The following is a 22217-nucleotide window of genomic DNA, read 5'->3' on the forward strand; positions in this document are numbered from 1 at the left end:
GATTTTGGAATTAATATTAATATGAATGTTTGGACGATGATCTGGAGAGGAAAGAGACTCGGCTCATTTCATTCTCCAACAACAGTACATGACCAGGAGTCTATCCTGATCAGTTACTGACTAGTTATTGATCAGTTATTGATAGCATGCTATATTATCTTGGCACCTCCTGATAATCTGCTGCTGAGTGTCTGAGGCTCCTCAGTGTCTTCTCTCTCAGATCAGATCTGATCTGCTGTCATTGTAAACATCTGTAATATGATCTGTAATATGATCTGTAATATGTGTAAATGTGTGTTTTGTTTCATGGTGAGAATGTTTTAATAAAGTGATAACAAATAGCCTATTAAATGTAATAAGCATCAGTGTTTCATTTAATGACAATAAAAATAATTATCTATAGCACTAAAATAAAAATATTTATTACACTTTATAAAATGACATAGTGGTGATTCCAAGTAGCAGAAATGTTTCTTACTGAAAATCTAGATCTGTTTTATTCCAAAGAGTAATAATAATAAAAAATAATGATAGAGAAGTGTGTTCTTGGTTTCAGTTGCTACTTGTATTTTCCTTTGGGATTATTCAGAGAAGAAGTGCAGGCTGGTCTGGAGTCAGTCTGATCTGCATCATTCTGTAGTATTTGTTTGTTACAGTGGGGTTGGTGGTCTATGATGTCACAGAGGAAGCTGTGTTCTGTCCTTCCTGTGAGGTTCCTGACTGACCTGAGGTCAGCTGCAGTCAGACTTCAGCCTGATGGAAGCTCCGCCCCTCTGCTGCCAAGCTCTTTCTTCTTCGTATTTAATACGCTGCTGCAGATGCTGATATTTCTGATACTTCTGATATTTCTGATACTTCTGATATTTCTGATACTGGTTCAGCTGGCTGCAGCGTTTGACATTCAGGATTTATTCTGATATTTTCAAAATGCTGTCTCTCTCTCTCTCTCTCTCTCTCTCTCTCTCTCTCTCTCTCTCTCTCTCTCTCTCCAGGTCTTAACTTGACCATCTCAGTCCTGTGATTTGCATCTGAGTTCTTCTGATCTAATCTGACACTGAAGAAAATAAAGTTAAAGCAGAAACACTTGATGACCTATCCTTCATATTCATTATCATGATGCTGACCGTCACCTATGACCAACATGCATACACTGTTGTATTAATAGACCACATCAGACCACATTAGACCTGATTAGACCACATCAGACCACATTAGACCTGATTAGACCACATCAGACCACATTAGACCATGTTAGACCACATTAGACCTGCTTGACCACATCAGACCACATTAGACCACAGATCCCATTAGATTTCTCACGTGGGAAGATTTTAGATGTTGATTCAGTGTTGTAGAACTGATAATACACAATCGAGACTTTAGTGATGACAGTGAAACTTACAACAGTCATTCCTGCTCTGCATATGAAAGTGTAAAGAAGCTCCGCCAGGTGGCGCTGTGAGTTTGGACTTGGTGAGTTCACATTCTTTTTCACTTCAAACTGCGCTAACTAAATGCTGAACAGTATTTCTAGAGAGATTTGGTCCAGGACAGAACCAGGGGAGTTTCAGCTAACAGGCTGGAGATGATGTTCACACTTGAATCCCTTTGGAACAAAAAGTTATGAAATGACTCCCTACGGATGCTAGCAAGCGAGGCTAACGCTAGCTGTCAGTTAGCCCTGTTACCTGCCGCTCTGTTTTGGATGGAGACGCCGCCAGGCAAACCTCCATTCAGAAATCTGGCAGTTTAACGCTGCCTTAATTATCGGCACACATACACACCTCTTTGAACGTGACTCAAGGCCTTTTCCGAATTATTAGGGCCCTCTGTTTAATTCGGCGTAAATCTCACACACCAAACCGCACTTACTTTGATAACATTTCAACGTATTTAACTGGTTTGCCTGTTATTGCTACTATCTTCGACCAAAATACACGTTGGAGGGCGGCAGCGATTGGTGTGAACCAGTTCTAAAAGTTGAGATTTTATTGAAATAAAGTGCTGCTTGGCGGATCACTAATATGCCGAATTTATCCGAAGAATATAACAATTTATAAAACGTCACACGTCGTGTTCTCCAGGGTTTTACGTTTACATACAAAGTCTCCATACAAGAGAAGACGGCACGCGTCGGGGCCAGGTTACCTAGTAGTGTCAGCTAAGCTAGCTGGTAACCACACTAACTAAAGTTTGAGTCGTCACACATATCGTTACTTAAATGTAATTAGACGTGAAGCAGCGTCAGTGGTTCTGAACTACAAACGGCAGCCAACTCGGTGTTCGACTTTGCAGTTAAACCAAAGAGACTCTGACTTCCAGACGCTTTGGTTGATTAAATGTGAAATGCTGCGCTTTTATTTTGAAAGAATCTCAAACCGGAAGTTACGTCTGGCGAATTGGTTTACATACAGTGCTTTGTGGAAGATTGGAGACAGAAATATTAGAAACATAAGAAATATTACATTTGTTGAAAATTTTGGAAACGTAAAAAGCTTCCAGGACGCCGTGCTGCATGGCGGTGGCAGTCTCCACGGTACGACCCGTCCGCTCGGACAGCCTGACGCTAATGTTAGCTAGCTATGCTAACTTAGAGAACGATACTGATAGGAAAACATTTTATCACATAATCTTAAATTAAACTATTTATGAATTTAGTTTTTGAACGTTAGCTTCGAAGTCAATCATCTGAATTGCTTCAGCTGCCTAATTTCCCAGGAGCTTTAGTCCGGATCAACTGAGTCCAGGGTTTAGTTAGTTTACATCTGGAGTACTAGATACTGATACTGGCTGTCAAACATGATCCAGTATTCATATAAAACCAACATGAACCTGCGGGTCCGGCAGCTGCAGGAAGTCCGGGTCCGGCAGCTGCAGGGAGTCCGGGTCCGGCAGCTGCAGGGAGTCCAGCTGCAGCTGCAGGGAGTCCGGGTCCGGCAGCTGCAGGGAGTCCGGGTCCGGCAGCTGCAGGGAGTCCGGGTCCGGCAGCTGCAGGGAGTCCAGCTGCAGCTGCAGGGAGTCCGGGTCCGGCAGCTGCAGGGAGTCCGGGTCCGGCAGCTGCATGGAGTCCAGCTGCAGCTGCAGGAAGTCCGGGTCCGGCAGCTGCAGGGAGTCCGGGTCCGGCAGCTGCATGGAGTCCAGCTGCAGCTGCAGGGAGTCCGGGTCCGGCAGCTGCAGGGAGTCCGGGTCCGGCAGCTGCATGGAGTCCAGCTGCAGCTGCAGGAAGTCCGGGTCCGGCAGCTGCAGGGAGTCCGGGTCCGGCAGCTGCATGGAGTCCAGCTGCAGCTGCAGGGAGTCCGGGTCCGGCAGCTGCAGGGAGTCCGGGTCCGGCAGCTGCAGGGAGTCCAGCTGCAGCTGCAGCTGCAGGGAGTCCAGCTGCAGCTGCAGGGAGTCCGGGTCCGGCAGCTGCAGGGAGTCCAGCTGCAGCTGCAGGGAGTCCGGGTCCGGCAGCTGCAGGGAGTCCAGCTGCAGCTGGCGAGACAAACAAGTTTTTCTCAGTTTGAAGTGATGAAGCCTGTTGAGAACCAGCCGGCAGAAAAACCTTTTTAACTGATCCTTTCCCTAACTTTGTGCTGTTTTTATTCCTTTTTTTTAAAAATATATATGTTTGTCTACAAACTTTCCATTTTAATAAGACTTTTCCTTTGTGTTGCTTTGGATGGATCTTTGTTGTTGGTTAGTTTTATCTGTTTTTATTCACTTGTTATTTACTCTGTAGCACTTTGAGATTTAATGAAAAGTGCATTATAAATACAATTTATTATTGTTATTATTATTATTGAAATGCCATGTTTTAGTTTTGTACTCCAGTGGTTCTTAGCTGCCATACAAGTGGATGTAGTTAAATAGGCTGTAACAACAACAACAACAATAATAATAATAATAATAATAATAATAATGGTAGTAATATTCAGTGGTTGACGGCTCAGTCTGCTGTCAGGCAGGAGAGGCTCTGATGATGGAGAATGGACAGAGCTCCACCTCCAAGCTGGGCCTGCCGCCGCTCACCCCCAACCAGCAGGAGGCGCTACAGAAGGTACCGCAGCCCGACCCCACTCACACACATGGAACCTGTGAAAATGCAGTTTTAAGTTTCCAGTAAAGGAATCAGTTTCTGTTGTTCACACAAGACCTGTAGGGCCTTTCTGTTCTTTAACACAACGCTGCTGTTCACACAACACTGACAACACTGTTGACTTCCTCTGATGTCATCTCTCTGATGTCATCTCTCCGTCTGTCCGGCTCCACATGTCCCTCCGCAGTGAAGCTGCCGCTCTGCCGCTAACGTTCTGTCATCGTTCACACAGACACTCCATACTGAACTTTACTGGAACGTTACAGCGAGTGGAGCAGAGAGAGACATTCAGGACAGACTGCAGGGGGAGGAGGCTTATGAAATATCAAATATGACAGAGTCTGCTGAATATATTCCAGACATAAGCTGCTGCAGAACAGTGTGAGAGCAGATCATGTGTCTGAACCAGAGGAAACAGTTCCAGAGTGTCCTACTGCAGTAAAGTACTGTTACTTTACTGATATTTTACTCAAGTAAACTTCAGTAAAAGTGAAAAATGTCGTCAGAGTAAAAGTTCCTGAGTTCCTCTTTAGAACAGAGAACGTTGTTAGCTGTGATCTTTTCCATGTGATTCTAAAAGGAGAGAGGTCAGAGTTCAAACTAGATTCTTTTCACTGGAAACATTAGAAACGACAAAATAAAGTGCAGAAACAAAGTAAAGTCAGATTCCTCTTCTCACTGTGAATGGATCCACAGTTTGTCAGTTTCTGTTGATCCAGTTTCTGTTGATCCAGTTTCTGTTGATCCAGTTTCTGTTGATCCAGTTTCTGTTGCTGATGGAGAGACACAATCTGTTCTGTGATGGATGGATTTAAAATGGACTGAAGGAAAAGTCACATTACTGACTCTGTGTGAGCAGGCGAAGAAGTACGCGATGGAGCAGAGCATCCGCAGCGTCCTGGTGAAGCAGACGCTGCAGCAGCAGCAGCTCAGCAGCCTGCAGGTAACAGACAGACAGACAGACAGACAGACAGACAGACAGGCTGACAGACAGACAGACAGACAGGCTGACAGACAGACAGACAGGCTGACAGACAGACAGACAGACAGACAGGCTGACAGACAGACAGACAGACAGACAGACAGACAGACAGACAGACAGGCTGACAGACAGACAGACAGACAGACAGACAGGCAGACAGACAGACAGACAGACAGACAGACAGGCTGACAGACAGACAGACAGGCTGACAGACAGACAGACAGACAGACAGACAGGCTGACAGACAGACAGACAGGCTGACAGACAGACAGACAGACAGACAGACAGACAGACAGGCTGACAGACAGACAGACAGACAGACAGGCTGACAGACAGACAGACAGACAGACAGACAAGCTGACAGACAGACAGACAGACAGACAGACAGACAGACAGACAGACAGACAGGCTGACAGACAGACAGACAGGCTGACAGACAGACAGACAGGCTGACAGACAGACAGACAGACAGACAGACAGACAGACAGACAGACAGACAGGCTGACAGACAGACAGACAGGCTGACAGACAGACAGACAGACAGACAGACAGGCTGACAGACAGACAGGCTGACAGACAGACAGGCTGACAGACAGACAGACAGACAGACAGACAGACAGACAGACAGGCTGACAGACAGACAGACAGACAGACAGACAGACAGGCTGACAGACAGACAGACAGACAGACAGACAGACAGACAGACAGACAGACAGACAGACAGACAGGCTGACAGACAGACAGACAGACAGACAGACAGACAGGCTGACAGACAGACAGACAGACAGACAGACAGACAGACAGACAGGCTGACAGACAGACAGACAGGCTGACAGACAGACAGACAGACAGACAGACAGACAGACAGGCTGACAGACAGACAGACAGACAGACAGGCTGACAGACAGACAGACAGACAGACAGGCTGACAGACAGACAGACAGACAGACAGACAGGCTGACAGACAGACAGACAGACAGACAGACAGACAGACAGACAGACAGACAGGCTGACAGACAGACAGACAGGCTGACAGACAGACAGACAGGCTGACAGACAGACAGACAGACAGACAGACAGACAGACAGGCTGACAGACAGACAGACAGACAGACAGGCTGACAGACAGACAGACAGACAGACAGACAGGCTGACAGACAGACAGACAGACAGACAGACAGACAGACAGACAGACAGACAGGCTGACAGACAGACAGACAGGCTGACAGACAGACAGACAGGCTGACAGACAGACAGACAGACAGACAGACAGACAGACAGACAGACAGACAGGCTGACAGACAGACAGACAGGCTGACAGACAGACAGACAGACAGACAGACAGGCTGACAGACAGACAGGCTGACAGACAGACAGGCTGACAGACAGACAGACAGACAGACAGACAGACAGACAGACAGGCTGACAGACAGACAGACAGACAGACAGACAGACAGGCTGACAGACAGACAGACAGACAGACAGACAGACAGACAGACAGACAGACAGACAGACAGACAGACAGACAGGCTGACAGACAGACAGACAGACAGACAGACAGACAGGCTGACAGACAGACAGACAGACAGACAGACAGACAGACAGACAGGCTGACAGACAGACAGACAGGCTGACAGACAGACAGACAGACAGACAGACAGACAGACAGGCTGACAGACAGACAGACAGACAGACAGGCTGACAGACAGACAGACAGACAGACAGGCTGACAGACAGACAGACAGACAGACAGACAGGCTGACAGACAGACAGACAGACAGACAGACAGACAGACAGACAGACAGACAGGCTGACAGACAGACAGACAGGCTGACAGACAGACAGACAGGCTGACAGACAGACAGACAGACAGACAGACAGACAGACAGGCTGACAGACAGACAGACAGACAGACAGGCTGACAGACAGACAGACAGACAGACAGACAGGCTGACAGACAGACAGACAGACAGACAGACAGACAGACAGACAGACAGACAGGCTGACAGACAGACAGACAGGCTGACAGACAGACAGACAGGCTGACAGACAGACAGACAGACAGACAGACAGACAGACAGACAGACAGACAGGCTGACAGACAGACAGACAGGCTGACAGACAGACAGACAGACAGACAGACAGGCTGACAGACAGACAGGCTGACAGACAGACAGGCTGACAGACAGACAGACAGACAGACAGACAGACAGACAGACAGGCTGACAGACAGACAGACAGACAGACAGACAGACAGGCTGACAGACAGACAGACAGACAGACAGACAGACAGACAGACAGACAGACAGACAGACAGACAGGCTGACAGACAGACAGACAGACAGACAGACAGACAGGCTGACAGACAGACAGACAGACAGACAGACAGACAGACAGACAGGCTGACAGACAGACAGACAGACAGACAGACAGGCTGACAGACAGACAGGCTGACAGACAGACAGACAGACAGACAGACAGACAGACAGACAGACAGACAGACAGGCTGACAGACAGACAGACAGACAGACAGACAGACAGACAGACAGACAGGCTGACAGACAGACAGACAGACAGACAGACAGGCTGACAGACAGGCTGACAGACAGACAGACAGACAGACAGACAGACAGACAGACAGACAGACAGACAGACAGACAGACAGACAGACAGACAGGCTGACAGACAGACAGACAGGCTGACAGACAGACAGACAGACAGACAGACAGACAGACAGACAGACAGACAGACAGACAGACAGGCTGACAGACAGACAGACAGGCTGACAGACAGACAGACAGACAGACAGACAGGCTGACAGACAGACAGGCTGACAGACAGACAGACAGACAGACAGACAGACAGACAGACAGGCTGACAGACAGACAGACAGACAGACAGACAGGCTGACAGACAGACAGACAGACAGACAGACAGACAGACAGACAGACAGACAGACAGACAGGCTGACAGACAGACAGACAGACAGACAGACAGACAGGCTGACAGACAGACAGACAGACAGACAGACAGACAGACAGACAGGCTGACAGACAGACAGACAGACAGACAGACAGGCTGACAGACAGACAGGCTGACAGACAGACAGACAGACAGACAGACAGACAGACAGACAGGCTGACAGACAGACAGACAGACAGACAGACAGACAGACAGACAGACAGGCTGACAGACAGACAGACAGACAGACAGACAGGCTGACAGACAGACAGACAGACAGACAGACAGACAGACAGACAGGCTGACAGACAGACAGACAGACAGCAGGATGTTCTCTCCAGGTTCTAACAGTGTTCTCTGCTCTCTCCTCAGATGGCGTCCCTGACGATGGGCTTCGGAGACGCTCTCTCTCCTCTGCAGTCAGTAAGTTGATGCTTCAGATCTGACTGAAGTGTTTCTCGCTGCCCGCAGCGCCGCCCGCAGCGCCGCCCGCAGCGCCGCCCGCAGCGCCGCCCGCAGCGCCGCCCGCAGCGCCGCCCGGAGCGCTCAGCAGTGTGTGTGTGTGTGTTCAGCAGAGTGTTCTCAGCAGTGTGTGTGTGTGTGTTCAGCAGAGTGTTCTCAGCAGTGTGTGTGTGTGTTCAGCAGAGTGTGTGTGTGTTGCAGGTGGCGGCCCAGCGGCAGCGGGCGCTGGCCATCATGTGTCGGGTCTATGTGGGATCCATCTACTACGAGCTGGGAGAAGACACCATCAGACAGGCCTTCGCTCCCTTCGGACCCATCAAGAGCATCGACATGTCCTGGGACTCTGTCACCATGAAACACAAGGTCAGAGGTCAGAGGTCAGAGAGAGGCGGGCCGCCGTTTGGAAGGTCGCCGGTTCAAATCCCCAGACCGGCTCTTCCCGTTTCCCGTCTCTCCAGTTACAGCTGGTGCTTCCAGTGTTTTCATATTTATCCTTTTATCATTTTGATCTTTACTGTTACTGATCAACTTTGATTCATACAGCAGCCTTTTAGTGAAAACTGCCGTAGTTTTAACTTGCTGCTTCCAGCCATGCTGCCGTGATGCAGAGTTTCACTCACTCCATGTTTTCCCTGTTTTCAAGATGGCGGACAGGAGCGCAGTGTGTACGGAGTCATGGAGTCTGAACTGTGTCCTGTGGCTCTGCAGGGTTTCGCCTTCGTAGAATATGAGATGCCGGAGGCGGCTCAGCTGGCTCTGGAGCAGATGAACTCAGTGATGCTGGGAGGACGAAACATCAAGGTGAGTCCGGACCGGCCCCGTCCCGAACCAAACTGTCCGGACCGGCCCCGTCCCAAACCAAACTGTCCGGACCGGACCGGACCGGACCGGCCCCGTCCTGAACCAAACTGTCCAGACTGGCCCGGTCCCAAACCAAACTGTCCGGACCGGACCGGCCCCATCCTGAACCAAACTGTCCGGACCGGACCGGCCCCATCCTGAACCAAACTGTCCGGACCGGCCCCGTCCCGAACCAAACTGTCCGGACCGGACCGGACCGGCCCCGTCCTGAACCAAACTGTCCAGACCGGACCGGACCGGGGCCGTCCCGAACCAAACTGTCCGGACCGGCCCTGTCCAAAACCAAACTGTCCGGACTGGACCGGACCGGCCCCGTCCCGAACCAAACTGTCCGGACCGGACCGGCCCCGTCCCAAACCAAACTGTCCGGACCGGAGCGGACCGGCCCCGTCCCAAACCAAACTGTCCAGACCGGCCCCGTCCCGAACCAAACTGTCCGGACCGGACCGGACCGGGGCTGTCCCGAACCAAACTGTCCGGACCGGCCCTGTCCAAAACCAAACTGTCCGGACTGGACCGGACCGGCCCCGTCCCGAACCAAACTGTCCGGACCGGCCCCGTCCCGAACCAAACTGTCCGGACCGGACCGGCCCCGTCCCAAACCTGTCCCAATCTATCAGCCCTCTGTATCTCTCTATCTGCCCTCGGTACCCCTCTGTCTGTCCTCTGTACCCCTCTATCAGCCCTCTGTACCCCTCTATCAGCCCTCTGTATCGCTCTATCAGCCCTCTGTACCCCTCTATCTGCCCTCTGTACCCCTCTATCAGCCCTCTGTACCCCTCTATCAGCCCTCTGTACCCCTCTATCAGCCCTCTGTATCGCTCTATCAGCCCTCTGTACCCCTCTATCTGCCCTCTGTACCCCTCTATCAGCCCTCTGTACCCCTCTATCAGCCCTCTGTACCCCTCTATCTGCCCTCTGTACCCTCTATCAGCCCTCTGTACCCCTCTATCTGCCCTATGTACCCCTCTATCCCTCTATCTGCCCTCTGTACTCTCTATCAGCCCTCTGTACCCCTCTATCTGCCCTCTGTACCCCTCTATCTGCCCTCTGTACCCTCTATCTGCCCTCTGTACCCCTCTATCTGCCCTCTGTACTCTCTATCTGCCCTCTGTACCCCTCTATCTGCCCTCTGTACTCTCTATCAGCCCTCTGTACCCCTCTATCAGCCCTCTGTACCCCTCTATCTGCCCTCTACCCTCTATCTGCCCTCTGTACCCTCTATCTGCCCTCTACCCTCTATCAGCCCTCTGTACCCCTCTATCTGCCCTCTGTACCCCTCTATCTGCCCTCTACCCTCTATCAGCCCTCTGTACCCCTCTATCTGCCCTCTACCCTCTATCAGCCCTCTGTACCCCTCTATCAGCCCTCTGTACCCCTCTATCTGCCCTCTACCCTCTATCAGCCCTCTGTACTCTCTATCTGCCCTCTGTACCCTCTATCTGCCCTCTGTACCCCTCTATCTGCCCTCTACCCTCTATCAGCCCTCTGTACCCCTCTATCAGCCCTCTGTACCCCTCTATCTGTCGGCCTGTGGGTGGAAACTGCTGCGGCTGACCCTCAGGCGGGTGTTTGTCCCTGCCGCTCGTCTCGCAGGTCGGGAGGCCCAGTAACATCGGCCAGGCTCAGCCCATCATCGACCAGCTGGCGGAGGAGGCGCGGGCCTTCAACCGGATCTACGTGGCGTCGGTCCACCCCGACCTCTCCGACGACGACATCAAGAGCGTGTTCGAGGCTTTCGGCAGAATCAAGTCCTGCATGCTGGCCAGAGAGCCGACCACCGGAAAACACAAAGGCTACGGCTTCATCGGTGACTTTAACAACTTTATTATCGCTTTATTAACTTTATCGCTTTATTAACTTTATTATCGCTTTATTAACTTTATTATCGCTTTATTAACTTTATCGCTTTATTAACTTCATTATCGCTTTATTAACTTCATTATCGCTTTATTAACTTTATCGCTTTATTAACTTTATTATCGCTTTATTAACTTCATTATCGCTTTATTAACTTCATTATCGCTTTATTAACTTTATCGCTTTATTAACTTCATTATCGCTCTATTAACTTCATTATCGCTTTATTAACTTCATTATCGCTTTATTAACACTATTAACGCTCTCTCTCTCTCTCTCTCTCTCTCTCTCTCTCTCTCTCTCTCTGTCTTTGAAGTATTTCTGTTTTTTCAGTTTGTCTCATCCTGGAGTTAAAACCATCCAACTTTTCATTTCCTGCAATATTGCTTTTACCCGTTTTAATTCATTGTATGAGTATGATGTTTGATTTATTGATAATCCATCAGTAGTATAGAACGATGACACTTTTGTTTCCCTGGTTTCAGAGTATGATAAGCCCCAGTCGTCTCTGGACGCCGTGTCGTCCATGAACCTGTTTGACCTGGGGGGTCAGTACCTGCGGGTGGGGAAGGCCGTCACCCCCCCCGTGCCCCTCCTCACCCCCACCGCCCCCGGAGGCCTCCCCCCCGCCGCCGCCGTGGCCGCCGCCGCCGCCACCGCCAAGATCACCGCCCAGGTAAACACGCTTTACATGACCTCTGACCTCCAGCCAGACGACCACCAATATAACTTTATTTGTATAGCACTTTTCTAGTGATGTAAAAGTACCACAGTTAAATAAAATTGAAGATGAATAAAAAGAATAAATAAATAAAAAATAGAAGAGATAAATACACAGATACAATTAGAAAACAGAGAAACAACTGAAAACAGCATTTTACATAAAAGTGTGCCAAACCACATGGATGTCCAGACAGAACAGGGACAGTCATAAATAACTAAATAAGTAAAAAACAAGTAATAAAACAAGAAACACAATTACAAAACAAATGGAGATACAACTATAAGGAGCAATTCACAGAAAAGCCTGTCTGTAAAAGCATTCATCTGATCAGAACAGCTGTTCCTAACACTCCGTCATGCGACAGAGCCAAAGACTGAAAAAAGAAATAGAGAACAGAACTTTCTGTTGACTTGTCCTCAACCAGCATCCGGTGCGATGTCGCTCAGCTCTGTCTCCATTTCAACGACTTAGATAATCACATCAGCAATGCTCAGGTGTCAGCAAGGAGGACGTAGTGCGGGATATAAACTCTATCCACAATAACAGCTATCTTCTGCGTTACATCATAGTTTTCACTCCTCTCACTTTCCCCTTCTTTTCCCCCAGACTACTGATATTACTACAGCATTCCAGAATCCCTTCTTCATAGGATTTGCACTACATCTGGTCTGACTACCCTGTTTACATTTCATTGTAGATTGTATATGCTACTACTTTCACAATTATTGAAAATGTATTTTTATCTCCCTGCTGTTTTGATGTACTATATGTATGTAAATTGGTGTGTAATTTCAGTCTGTAAATGACTGCGAAGCACTAATAAAAGCTACTACTACATTATTTACAATATTATTAACAACAGAATTAGCAAAGATACTCGCTCATTTTCATGCAGAATTGATTGAAAAAGGCGCAAAAATGCTGAATCCCAAAAAAAAAAAAAAAAAGGTCTGACCTCCGCGATGTAAAAACTGAACCAGTTTGGATAGTTTGCTGTGTGATGTCATTGCCAATTCCCTCGCGGCGTGTCTGGAGGCGTGTGATAAGCTGCTAAACTCTATTCTGTGAATAAACAGATGGGGAAGTGAGTTGAGGTTTATCTGACATTAAATATTCCGGTTAGTCCAGACACTGCAGACTCTCCCTTCAGTCCAAATCTGTATGGAGCTTCATGGAAATCTGGTTTAAAGTCACATGTTAAGTCTCCACATTATGAAGCACGCTGCCTGCTGATGTCATGTCATTTACATTCTAGTCTAGACAGACTTCTGCTGAGGTCAGCAGTAGAATCAGCTTCAGCTCCTAGATCACCAACATTACAAGCAGCCAATAGGAAGGAGGTCAGAGGTCAGAGGTCACAGCAGCCTGGCACAGAATGATGATGTAACAGAGAAAGAAACCTGCAGTACTGGATGCAGTTTGTTGCAGTACAGGTGCAGTACTGGGTGCGGTTTGTTGCAGTACAGATGCAGTACTGCATGCAGTTTGTTGCAGTACAGATGCAGTACAGATGCAGTTTGTTGCAGTACAGATGCAGTACTGCATGCAGTTTGTTGCAGTACAGATGCAGTTTGTTGCAGTACAGATGCAGTACAGATGCAGTTTGTTGCAGTACAGATGCAGTACAGATGCAGTACTGCATGCAGTTTGTTGCAGTACAGATGCAGTTTGTTGCAGTACAGATGCAGTACTGCATGCAGTTTGTTGCAGTACAGATGCAGTACAGATGCAGTACTGCATGCAGTTTGTTGCAGTACAGATGCAGTTTGTTGCAGTACAGATGCAGTACTACATGCAGTTTGTTGCAGTACAGATGCAGTTTGTTGCAGTACAGATGCAGTACTACATGCAGTTTGTTGCAGTACAGATGCAGTTTGTTGCAGTACAGATGCAGTACTGCATGCAGTTTGTTGCAGTACAGATGCAGTTTGTTGCAGTACAGATGCAGTACTACATGCAGTTTGTTGCAGTACAGATGCAGTACTGCATGCAGTTTGTTGCAGTACAGATGCAGTTTGTTGCAGTACAGATGCAGTACTACATGCAGTTTGTTGCAGTACAGATGCAGTACAGATGCAGTACTGGATGCTGTGCTGTGTTGCAGGAGGCGGTGGGAGTGTCGGTGCTGGGCGCTCTGGCCGGACCAGCGCTCCTCTCCCAGCAGCTGGGCGCTCTTCCTCAGGCCGTCATGGCAGCCCAGGCGCCGGGCGTCATCACAGGTAGGAACGCCGCCGTCAAAAACCCCTCAGTCGCACCTCTGGACTCTCATTGGCCCAGGTTAACGACACACGGTGATGTCAGATCAGCCCGTCAGATCTGGACTGGACTGCTAACACTGTTACTGCAGCCAGTTACAGTCTGTTGAATCTGATCCAAAACAATATCAATATTTATCAATATCAACATTATTAGTGTTAGACCGATATATGGCTTTGCTGATATTGAGTTTTTATCAAAATGGATCTGGTCCAGTCTGATCTGATGATTTGATGCAGTTTGATTGATTACATATTGATTGTAGAACTGATCAATACTACATTGGTTGTCTATGGGAAGACCTTAACCTGAAAAGATTCACCACAAGTATGTATGTTATCATTATTATTATCCAGGGTCTCAGTGGAGAGTTTTAGTGTCCCATGCTCTAAATGTTTCAGAGGTTTGTCATTGGACGACTCCATAATGACAGAACCGCTCATCCCAACATTAGAACAGACACAGACTGGGAGTTAATACTGTGAGACAAATGTCAGAGAACTTAATGTTTGCTCTGAAGGGTCGAAAAACATCCAGTTAATGCAGTTTCAGCTCTAAATTCCTCTCATACTGTATGTGTAGTGGTCAGAGGTGAGACCAAGTCAACTTTGCTCAAGTCCCAAGTCAGTCTCGAGTCTTGAGGCACAAGTCTCAAGTCAAGTCCCAAGTCTAAATGTAGATTACCAAGTCAAGTCCAAGTCAAGTCCAAGTCATTAATGTCAAGTCTCAAGTCTAAATGTAGAACAGCAAGTCAAGTCAGAACAAATCAAGAGTCCAGTATCAATTTAATATCTTAAAGAAAACTAAATATCTAGGACTTTTCAATGCAATATGGTTTTAATAGGATAAAAACTTGGTAAGAGCATCATGAGTTTGATTTCTATAATCAGTTTCAACTTCAATAAATTCAATCATTCCATACAAATTCAGAAAACAGAATTTAAATTCAGTCGTCCGCTGGAACAAATCTCATCACTTTCAATCTAAGTCATTTACACAAACACAAGATCTCAAGTCAAGACTTTAGAAACCTTTTCATCAAAGTACAAGTCAAAGTCAAGTCCCAAGTCACCAGAACCCAAGTCAAGTCGAGTCTGACTCGAGTCCAAGTCATGTGACTTGAGTCCCCACGTCTGGTAGTGGTGCAGCGTAGGATAAATCCAGACCCAGCAGCAGCTCAGTTCATACCCTAGCGCTCCACTTTTCCACCCAACCACAAAACCGTATCCTCACCTCTCAAACAGGAAGGTGTTTCAGTGTGAAAACCTGACTCCTTCAATGAATTTCATACCAACTAATATGAAATATGAACCGCTGCCTCAGTGACACTCTGCTGTAAGACGAGGCTCAGTATGACAGACAGACTGGAGGAGCTGGTGGATAAAGCCGGATGCTGTTCGGACCCTCCTGGGCGAACACTGAAGGCTTCATCTGGTCTCAGAGGTTTGGAGAGGCGAAGAGGACAAACCTTCCTGTAACAAAATCACCTGCCACTGATATGGAAGCAGCTCCTCAAATCCCCAGCTGTCTCTGCCCTCCTATCTGGTTCAAAGACGCATTTTAACTTGTTTGGGATAAATGTGTTTTGAATGGTTCAGCCGTGTTTATTTTTTGTTCTTGTACTTTTGGTGTTGAAGAGTTTTGAGATGTTTCCTCTAAAGGAAAAGTTCTGTACAAATGAAATGTTGCTGTTGCTTCCGTCTCAGCCAGCAGAGGTTGGTTCTCATCAGCCACATCTGTTATTTTTTATGGACAGACTTTAGGCAAAGTTCAACTCTTTTTCTGCATTGAGGAAGCAACTAGAGTTTCCCAGTGTTGTTTGTGTTGCTTCAACAGAAACTTCTCCACTAATAGATTTCTTTTTTATTGTCTTTTCTCTCCTTGTCTCTCTCTCTTTTTCTCCTCTCTTCCCCTCCCTCTCTCGACCCCACATTCGAACCGACAGTGACCTCTTAACCCCTCCCCTTTGCTGCACACTGACCAACCAAGTGAAGAGGACTGTTTCTAGCCCCTCCCCTTAAACATAGCCCCTCATTCCTATTGGCCAGTGAGTCTCAGATCCTGTGTGATTTGTGGAGTTACATTATGCTGTACAGTACATCTACACTCATTCACGACCAGTGGGGGGGTTAACGAGGTTAACGGGGTGGGAGGTCATATTTAACTTCCTCTTCAGACAGCAGGGTTGCTGGGAAGGACTTCTGGTCCCATTCATCCTCCTTTGATCCCAGTTAGAGTTTAAAGTCCCAAAAGTTGTTTCAACATGACCTGTTTCCTGTGATTATTTCAGCTTCCCACAAGAATCGTAAGTATTAGTTTAAAATTCAACCCTAAACGGTCACTAGAGGAAGAACATTTATCATCAGCTGGTAGTTAAAGGTGGATTCAAACTGCTGACCAGCCAGTTTCATAAGACACAGTCAACCACAGTCAGGATGCCTGCTTTACATGTAGATTCTGTGGGTGCACTCATTTACGGCTCCTGGTTGGGTGGTGACATACCAGCTGGGTGGAGTTCAGCCTCCTGGTGGCAAGCTGCTGACAGAACACCAGCCAACAAAGCCAGTCTGACCAGTAAAACCAGACAATAACCAAAATGGAAAGCCACAATCTGATCAGTAAAACCAGCCGACTCCCAAAACAGAAACCCAGTCTGATCAGAAAGCACTCATGGTCGTTTCCTTCTCTTGACTTTGTCATCAGAAAGCCATGGAGATCTCCACCAGGTTGCGGTGTTGTTGCTGTTAGAATGGGTAAAGTAGAAGTTAGTAAAGTAGAAGTTAGTTCTAGAAGTTCTAGTTCTTTTAGAAAGCAGTCATAAAGTTCAGGGAATAAGTTAGGAAGAATTCAGTTTTTTCTGTTGTCACCTAGTTTGAAAAATTGAGAAAAAGTTCTCATTTCATTGGCCAGGCAACATCGTGTCCACTGATTGGTCAAATGTGTGGTGAAAGTACGTTGCACCATCAAAAAGTTCAAGACAATTCAACTCTGGCTGGGCGGATGTGTGCGCAGGACGAGCAGGAACACGATAGTTTCACGGGATCAAACCCGCTTGCTGCCCCTCGCCCCTGCGTACCTTTCATTGGAAATGAAACTTTACCAGCTGGCTGGTAAAGTTTCGTCTAAAAAGCCCCTGAGTCTCTTAAATATCTGAACTCTGGGTCAGCTGCTCCGCCTATCCTGGTGAGACAGACCAGCTTTTTGTAGGAGAGAACCCTTCCCTTTAAACTGCTACAAACCAGGACAATAAAGTTGAACCGTGGCCTCAGACTGGGAAGTGCTGATCCTCGTCCCAACCGCGTTGCGCTTAAATGCGTCCCTAATGCACGCCAGTTCTGAGCGCAAATGTCTTATAATCTACAAATCTACAAAACACAAGCAAGCTCCCCTAACCCCTCGATTATCTATGAGAGTAAAAAGCTGATCCATTGTTCTGCTAAGACGAAATCCTTTTTAAAGATGGGGACCGGCACCTGTCTGCCAATCCAAAGGCACTGCTACCGAAATCCACGTGACACTGAAGAACCAATAATATCCAGAGCCTCCGGCATTTCAGACTGTCTGGCCCCTCTCCGTTTGTCCGGCCCCTCCGTTTGTCCGGCCCCTCTCCGTTTGTCCGGCCCCTCTCCGTTTGTCTGGCCCCTCTCCGTTTGCCCGGCCCCTCTCCGTTTGTCCGGCCCCTCTCCGTTTGCCCGGCCCCTCTCCGTTTGTCCGGCCCCTCTCCGTTTGTCTGGCCCCTCTCCGTTTGCCCGGCCCCTCTCCGTTTGTCCGGCCCCTCTCCGTTTGCCCGGCCCCTCTCCGTTTGTCCGGCCCCTCTCCGTTTGTCTGGCTCTTCTCCGTTTGTCCGGCCCCTCTCCGTTTGTCCGGCCCCTCTCCGTTTGTCCGGCCCCTCTCTGTTCGTCTGGCTCTTCTCCGTTTGTCCGGCCCCTCTCTGTTTGTCCGGCCCCTCCGGCCCCTCTCTGTTTGTCTGGCCCCTCTCCGTTTGTCTGGCCCCTCTCCGTTTGTCCGGCCCCTCTCCGTTTGTCCGGCCCCTCTCCGTTTGTCCAGCCCCTCTCCGTTTGTCCGGCCCCTCCGGCCCCTCTCTGTTTGTCCGGCCCCTCTCCGTTTGTCCGGCCCCTCCGGCCCCTCTCTGTTTGTCCGGCCCCTCTCCGTTTGTCCGGCCCCTCTCTGTTTGTCCGGCCCCTCTCCGTTTGTCCGGCCCCTCTCTGTTTGTCCGGCCCCTCTCCGTTTGTCCGGCCCCTCTCTGTTTGTCCGGCCCCTCTCTGTTTGTCTGGCCCCTCCGGCCCCTCTCTGTTTGTCGGGCCCCTCTCTGTTTGTCCGGCCCCTCTCTGTTTGTCCGGCCCCTCTCTGTTTGTCTGGCCCCTCCGGCCCCTCTCCGTTTGTCCGGCCCCTCTCTGTTTGTCCGGCCCCTCTCTGTTTGTCTGGCCCCTCCGGCCCCTCTCTGTTTGTCCGGCCCCTCTCTGTTTGTCTGGCCCCTCCGGCCCCTCTCTGTTTGTCCGGCCCCTCTCCGTTTGTCCGGCCCCTCTCCGTTTGTCCGGCCCCTCTCTGTTTGTCCGGCCCCTCTCCGTTTGTCCGGCCCCTCTCTGTTTGTCCGGCCCCTCTCCGTTTGTCCGGCCCCTCGCCTGAAGGCAGTTTGCCTGGTTTCCCACCCAGGAGCCGAGGCTCTCAGGGTCCCTGAGGCTCTCAAACCCCTCAACCAGGAAAAGGCTGCGATTCCCGAGGGGAAGAATAATTCCACTAAGCTAAATTATACCGTGTTCATGACTGGTTAGAATGGGGAGTTCTAGTCTATATGAACTAGATGAAATTAAACTACATTCAGCAGCATGCTGTTCATATGTTTATGGATAACACTTAGAACTACAGCTGCACTCTCTGAGTTGGTTCATCAGTGATGAAGTTTGTCTTAGAATTCCTTATTACCAAACCTGAAGTTTCAGGATGGCTAGAAGAGCAGGAAAATGTTATGGGACATTTAATCTGGAAAATACGTAAAAACACGAGGAAACAAACAGGCTGGTTAGTTTACAGCAGTAAGCTCCACCCGTCACCTGACCAGGAGGTACCAGGTACCTTAAACCAGTGCACCCAGTGTGTTTGACTGGTTTGTTGACCAGGCCAGGAGTCAGTCCCAGTCTGATTGGTGGAGATTGTTCTCTAGAAGCTGGGCGGCTCCCTGCGGTCGGCCAGCCGACGGGGTTTGACCGTGTTGTCCGTCCTACTTCCTGTCTGTTTCAGGCGTGACCCCGGCGCGACCCCCCCTGCCTGTCCTGCCTCAGGTGGGTCTGGTGAACCCGGTGCTGGCCACGCCCCCCGCCGCCGGGGCCGCGGCAGCGGGAGGTCTGGAGGCGAAGAAGAAGAAGGAGGAGGAGGAGCAGCGGGAGGCGCAGCAGGACGGAGCCGCGGAGCCGCTCAGCGAGCAGGAACACATGAGCATCTCCGGCAGCAGCGCCAGACACATGGTGATGCAGAAGCTGCTGCGCAAGCAGGAGGTACGGGTTCAAATCCCCAGGAAGTACAGGTTCAAATCCCTCTGCTGCAGAGCAAGGCAGCAGGAGGTACGGGTTCAAATCCCCAGGAGGTACAGGTTCAAATCCCTCTGCTGCAGAGCAAGGCAGCAGGAGGTACGGGTTCAAATCCCCAGGAAGTACAGGTTCAAATCCCTCTGCTGCGGAGCGAGGCAGCAGCAGCTCTGAAACACTCAGTCTGCTGCCTCTGTACGTCGTTTGCAGGCTTTCACTCCAGCCAATCACAGTAGCTCATTTGAGAGAGGAGGACCTAGTCATTCACATGAGCTGCTGTGATTGGCTGGAATGCAAACCTGCAGACTGTTGGTTGGACAGCACTGATCTGCATAGAGATTCATTTGATTGACGTTTTGTGACTTCAACAGAAGCTGCAGCAGCTCTGCTTATATTTGTTGCGTGTAGATGGATGGATGTAATGTAATACAATATGTAATGTAATGTAACATAATTCTAATTCTAATGATGGATGAGCAGACAGATGGATCGTCCTGAGCAGCCTGTCCCTGCTCAGTCTGTCCGGACGGTTTACAGATCGATGGGTCGTATGTGTGTATCAGATGGATGTTGTTCTGTCTCCTCCAGTCGACCGTCATGGTTCTGAGGAACATGGTCGGTCCGGACGACATCGACGACGACCTGGAGGGCGAGGTCACCGAGGAGTGCGGCAAGTTCGGCCGCGTGAAGCGCGTCATCATCTACCAGGAGCGGCAGGGCGAGGAGGACGACGCCGACGTCATCGTCAAGATCTTCGTGGAGTTTTCGGAGGCGGCAGAGATGAACCGGGCGATCCAGGCGCTCAACCACCGCTGGTTCGGAGGCCGCAAGGTCGTCGCCGAGGTTTACGACCAGGAACGCTTCGAGAACAGCGACCTGTCGGCGTGACGGACCGGAAACCAGCCAGACACTGCCATCGCGCACACACACACACACACTCACTCTTTCTAACCTGTAGCTCTCTTTATTGATGTTTACTGAACTGGCCCGTCTCCAGGGAGAAAGACGACACCAGAAACATTTGTGGGTTTTTGTTGCTTTTTGGTTTGTTTCAGAACTGTAGACTTGCTTTTTGGTTTTTGTACAGGTTTTAAATTCTTATTTTAATAACTTGATTCTGTTTCTTTGCCAATTCAATTTTTAAAGGAAAGCCTGCTGACGAACCGTTCAGATTCCACAGCCAAATAGCTTAAAGAACTGATATGACTTATGAATTTTTGTCCCTATATATAAATCTATATAATCTGTACTGATTGACATTCCCAAGACTAATGTACAAGTGGAAGCTAACAGATCCAGATCAAGACCGGCTCCCGGTCTGGAGCCGTCATCCTGGAATAAACCAGACAGACTTTCCTGGTTGAACCGGATGGTTTTAGGTTCTCTAACGAGTCTGATCCGGATGAAGAACTACAAGACAGTCTCACCTGCTCCCTCACTGAGTTTTGATAGATTCGGTCAGATTTGTTTATTCTGCTTCTTAAACAGCCGAAGCGTCGGAGCGTTTGAATGTGGAACAGGATTACATCGACATGCTGAAATCTGAACAATACAGGAGGTCAGAGGTCAAAGGTCGATGCTGCAGCTTGGTGGGAAACTTGAAATGCCTTGGAGTCTGAAGAAGATCGAGCACCAAAATGTGAATAAACCTTTTTTTACAGCAGCAGTTTGATGCGGAGGCTTTTTCTTCTGGAGAAACCTGGAAAGTCATGAAGCTGATTTCCAAATAAAACCAGGCTCGGCGCTGTCGGCTTACTGAGCTACAGCACAAATATCTGTGATGAAGTCAACTAGACTCTTTAATCAAACCTAAATATCTGGTTTAGTCTTGTTGGCTCCCTACATTCATGAGCTAATAATAAAACCTTTTAAACATCCCTACTTTAAAAAATGTGAACTCTATTTACAGTAGAGTTAAACTTCAAATCTGATACTTTTAGTTATTGCTTCCAAACTTTATTTCTTTAATCCTATTTTATGTTGTCTCATGTTTTGTTTTGCTTCTCTGTTTATTTAGAATATCTATAGATCTATCTATATAGCTATAGATCCCCTTGCTTTAGTTTTATATTGTGAGAGCTAATTGTGATTATTATGCAAGTGTGAATTTTATAGTTTGTGCTTTACCTTTCAATTTAGAGCAGCGTTCTCCATGACTGTGCTTTTATTTTGAAAGCCCAGACCGGCCGGCCTTGGAGGAATCGTCACTTCCTGTCAGGTGTGTCAAGTTGCCACAGTAAACTAAAATAAGAGCAGAAGTAAGGCCATTTTGCCTTCACAATAAAAGCGTAAACTAGTCATTCCTCAATCAAACAAACAAACACCATGAAAGAGAAATAAAGAACACGAGTCGTCTCAAAATGCTGTTGCAGTAAACATGAAGTGACACTCTGCATGTTCAATAGATACTTTCCAAAATGTTTGCATCATATTCTTTGTTAAATCCAGACTGGCCTCTGTGGCTCAGACAGGACCCGGGCTGCTGGCCTGTAGGGACAAGCAGTCTCTGAAATAC

At 48.6% G+C, this 22217-nt stretch overlaps 1 protein-coding gene across 2 annotated transcripts; it reads left to right on the forward strand.

The window, feature by feature from the left end:
* Positions 1-2409: 2409 nt before the first annotated feature.
* On the forward strand, positions 2410-21365 carry puf60a (poly-U binding splicing factor a). 2 transcript variants are annotated; one of them, XM_078287773.1, is made up of 11 exons: positions 2410-2536; positions 3941-4036; positions 4935-5018; positions 8390-8440; positions 8681-8842; positions 9188-9280; positions 10937-11150; positions 11686-11876; positions 14029-14143; positions 19419-19672; positions 20291-21365. In XM_078287773.1, the coding sequence occupies exons 1-11, from the start codon at positions 2516-2518 to the stop codon at positions 20588-20590; spliced, it is 1581 nt and encodes a 526-aa protein (XP_078143899.1). In that variant the 5' UTR covers positions 2410-2515; the 3' UTR covers positions 20591-21365. The 2 variants fall into 2 exon arrangements, with proteins under 2 accessions (XP_078143899.1, XP_078143900.1); XM_078287774.1 differs by lacking the exon at positions 4935-5018.
* The last annotated feature ends 852 nt before the right edge of the window (positions 21366-22217 follow it).

The sequence above is a fragment of the Centroberyx gerrardi genome, chromosome 13 (genome assembly GCF_048128805.1).
Source record: "Centroberyx gerrardi isolate f3 chromosome 13, fCenGer3.hap1.cur.20231027, whole genome shotgun sequence".
Classification (NCBI taxonomy): domain Eukaryota; kingdom Metazoa; phylum Chordata; class Actinopteri; order Beryciformes; family Berycidae; genus Centroberyx; species Centroberyx gerrardi.

Excerpts from the sequence above, each read along its gene's own strand:
- puf60a (XM_078287773.1), top strand. The coding sequence starts at position 2,516 with ATGGCGGTGGCAGTCTCCACG. Across the intron at positions 4,037-4,934 it reads AGCAGGAGGCGCTACAGAAG|GCGAAGAAGTACGCGATGGA; the intron begins GTACCGCAGCCC and ends CTGTGTGAGCAG. Across the intron at positions 11,877-14,028 it reads CCGCCAAGATCACCGCCCAG|GAGGCGGTGGGAGTGTCGGT; the intron begins GTAAACACGCTT and ends GCTGTGTTGCAG.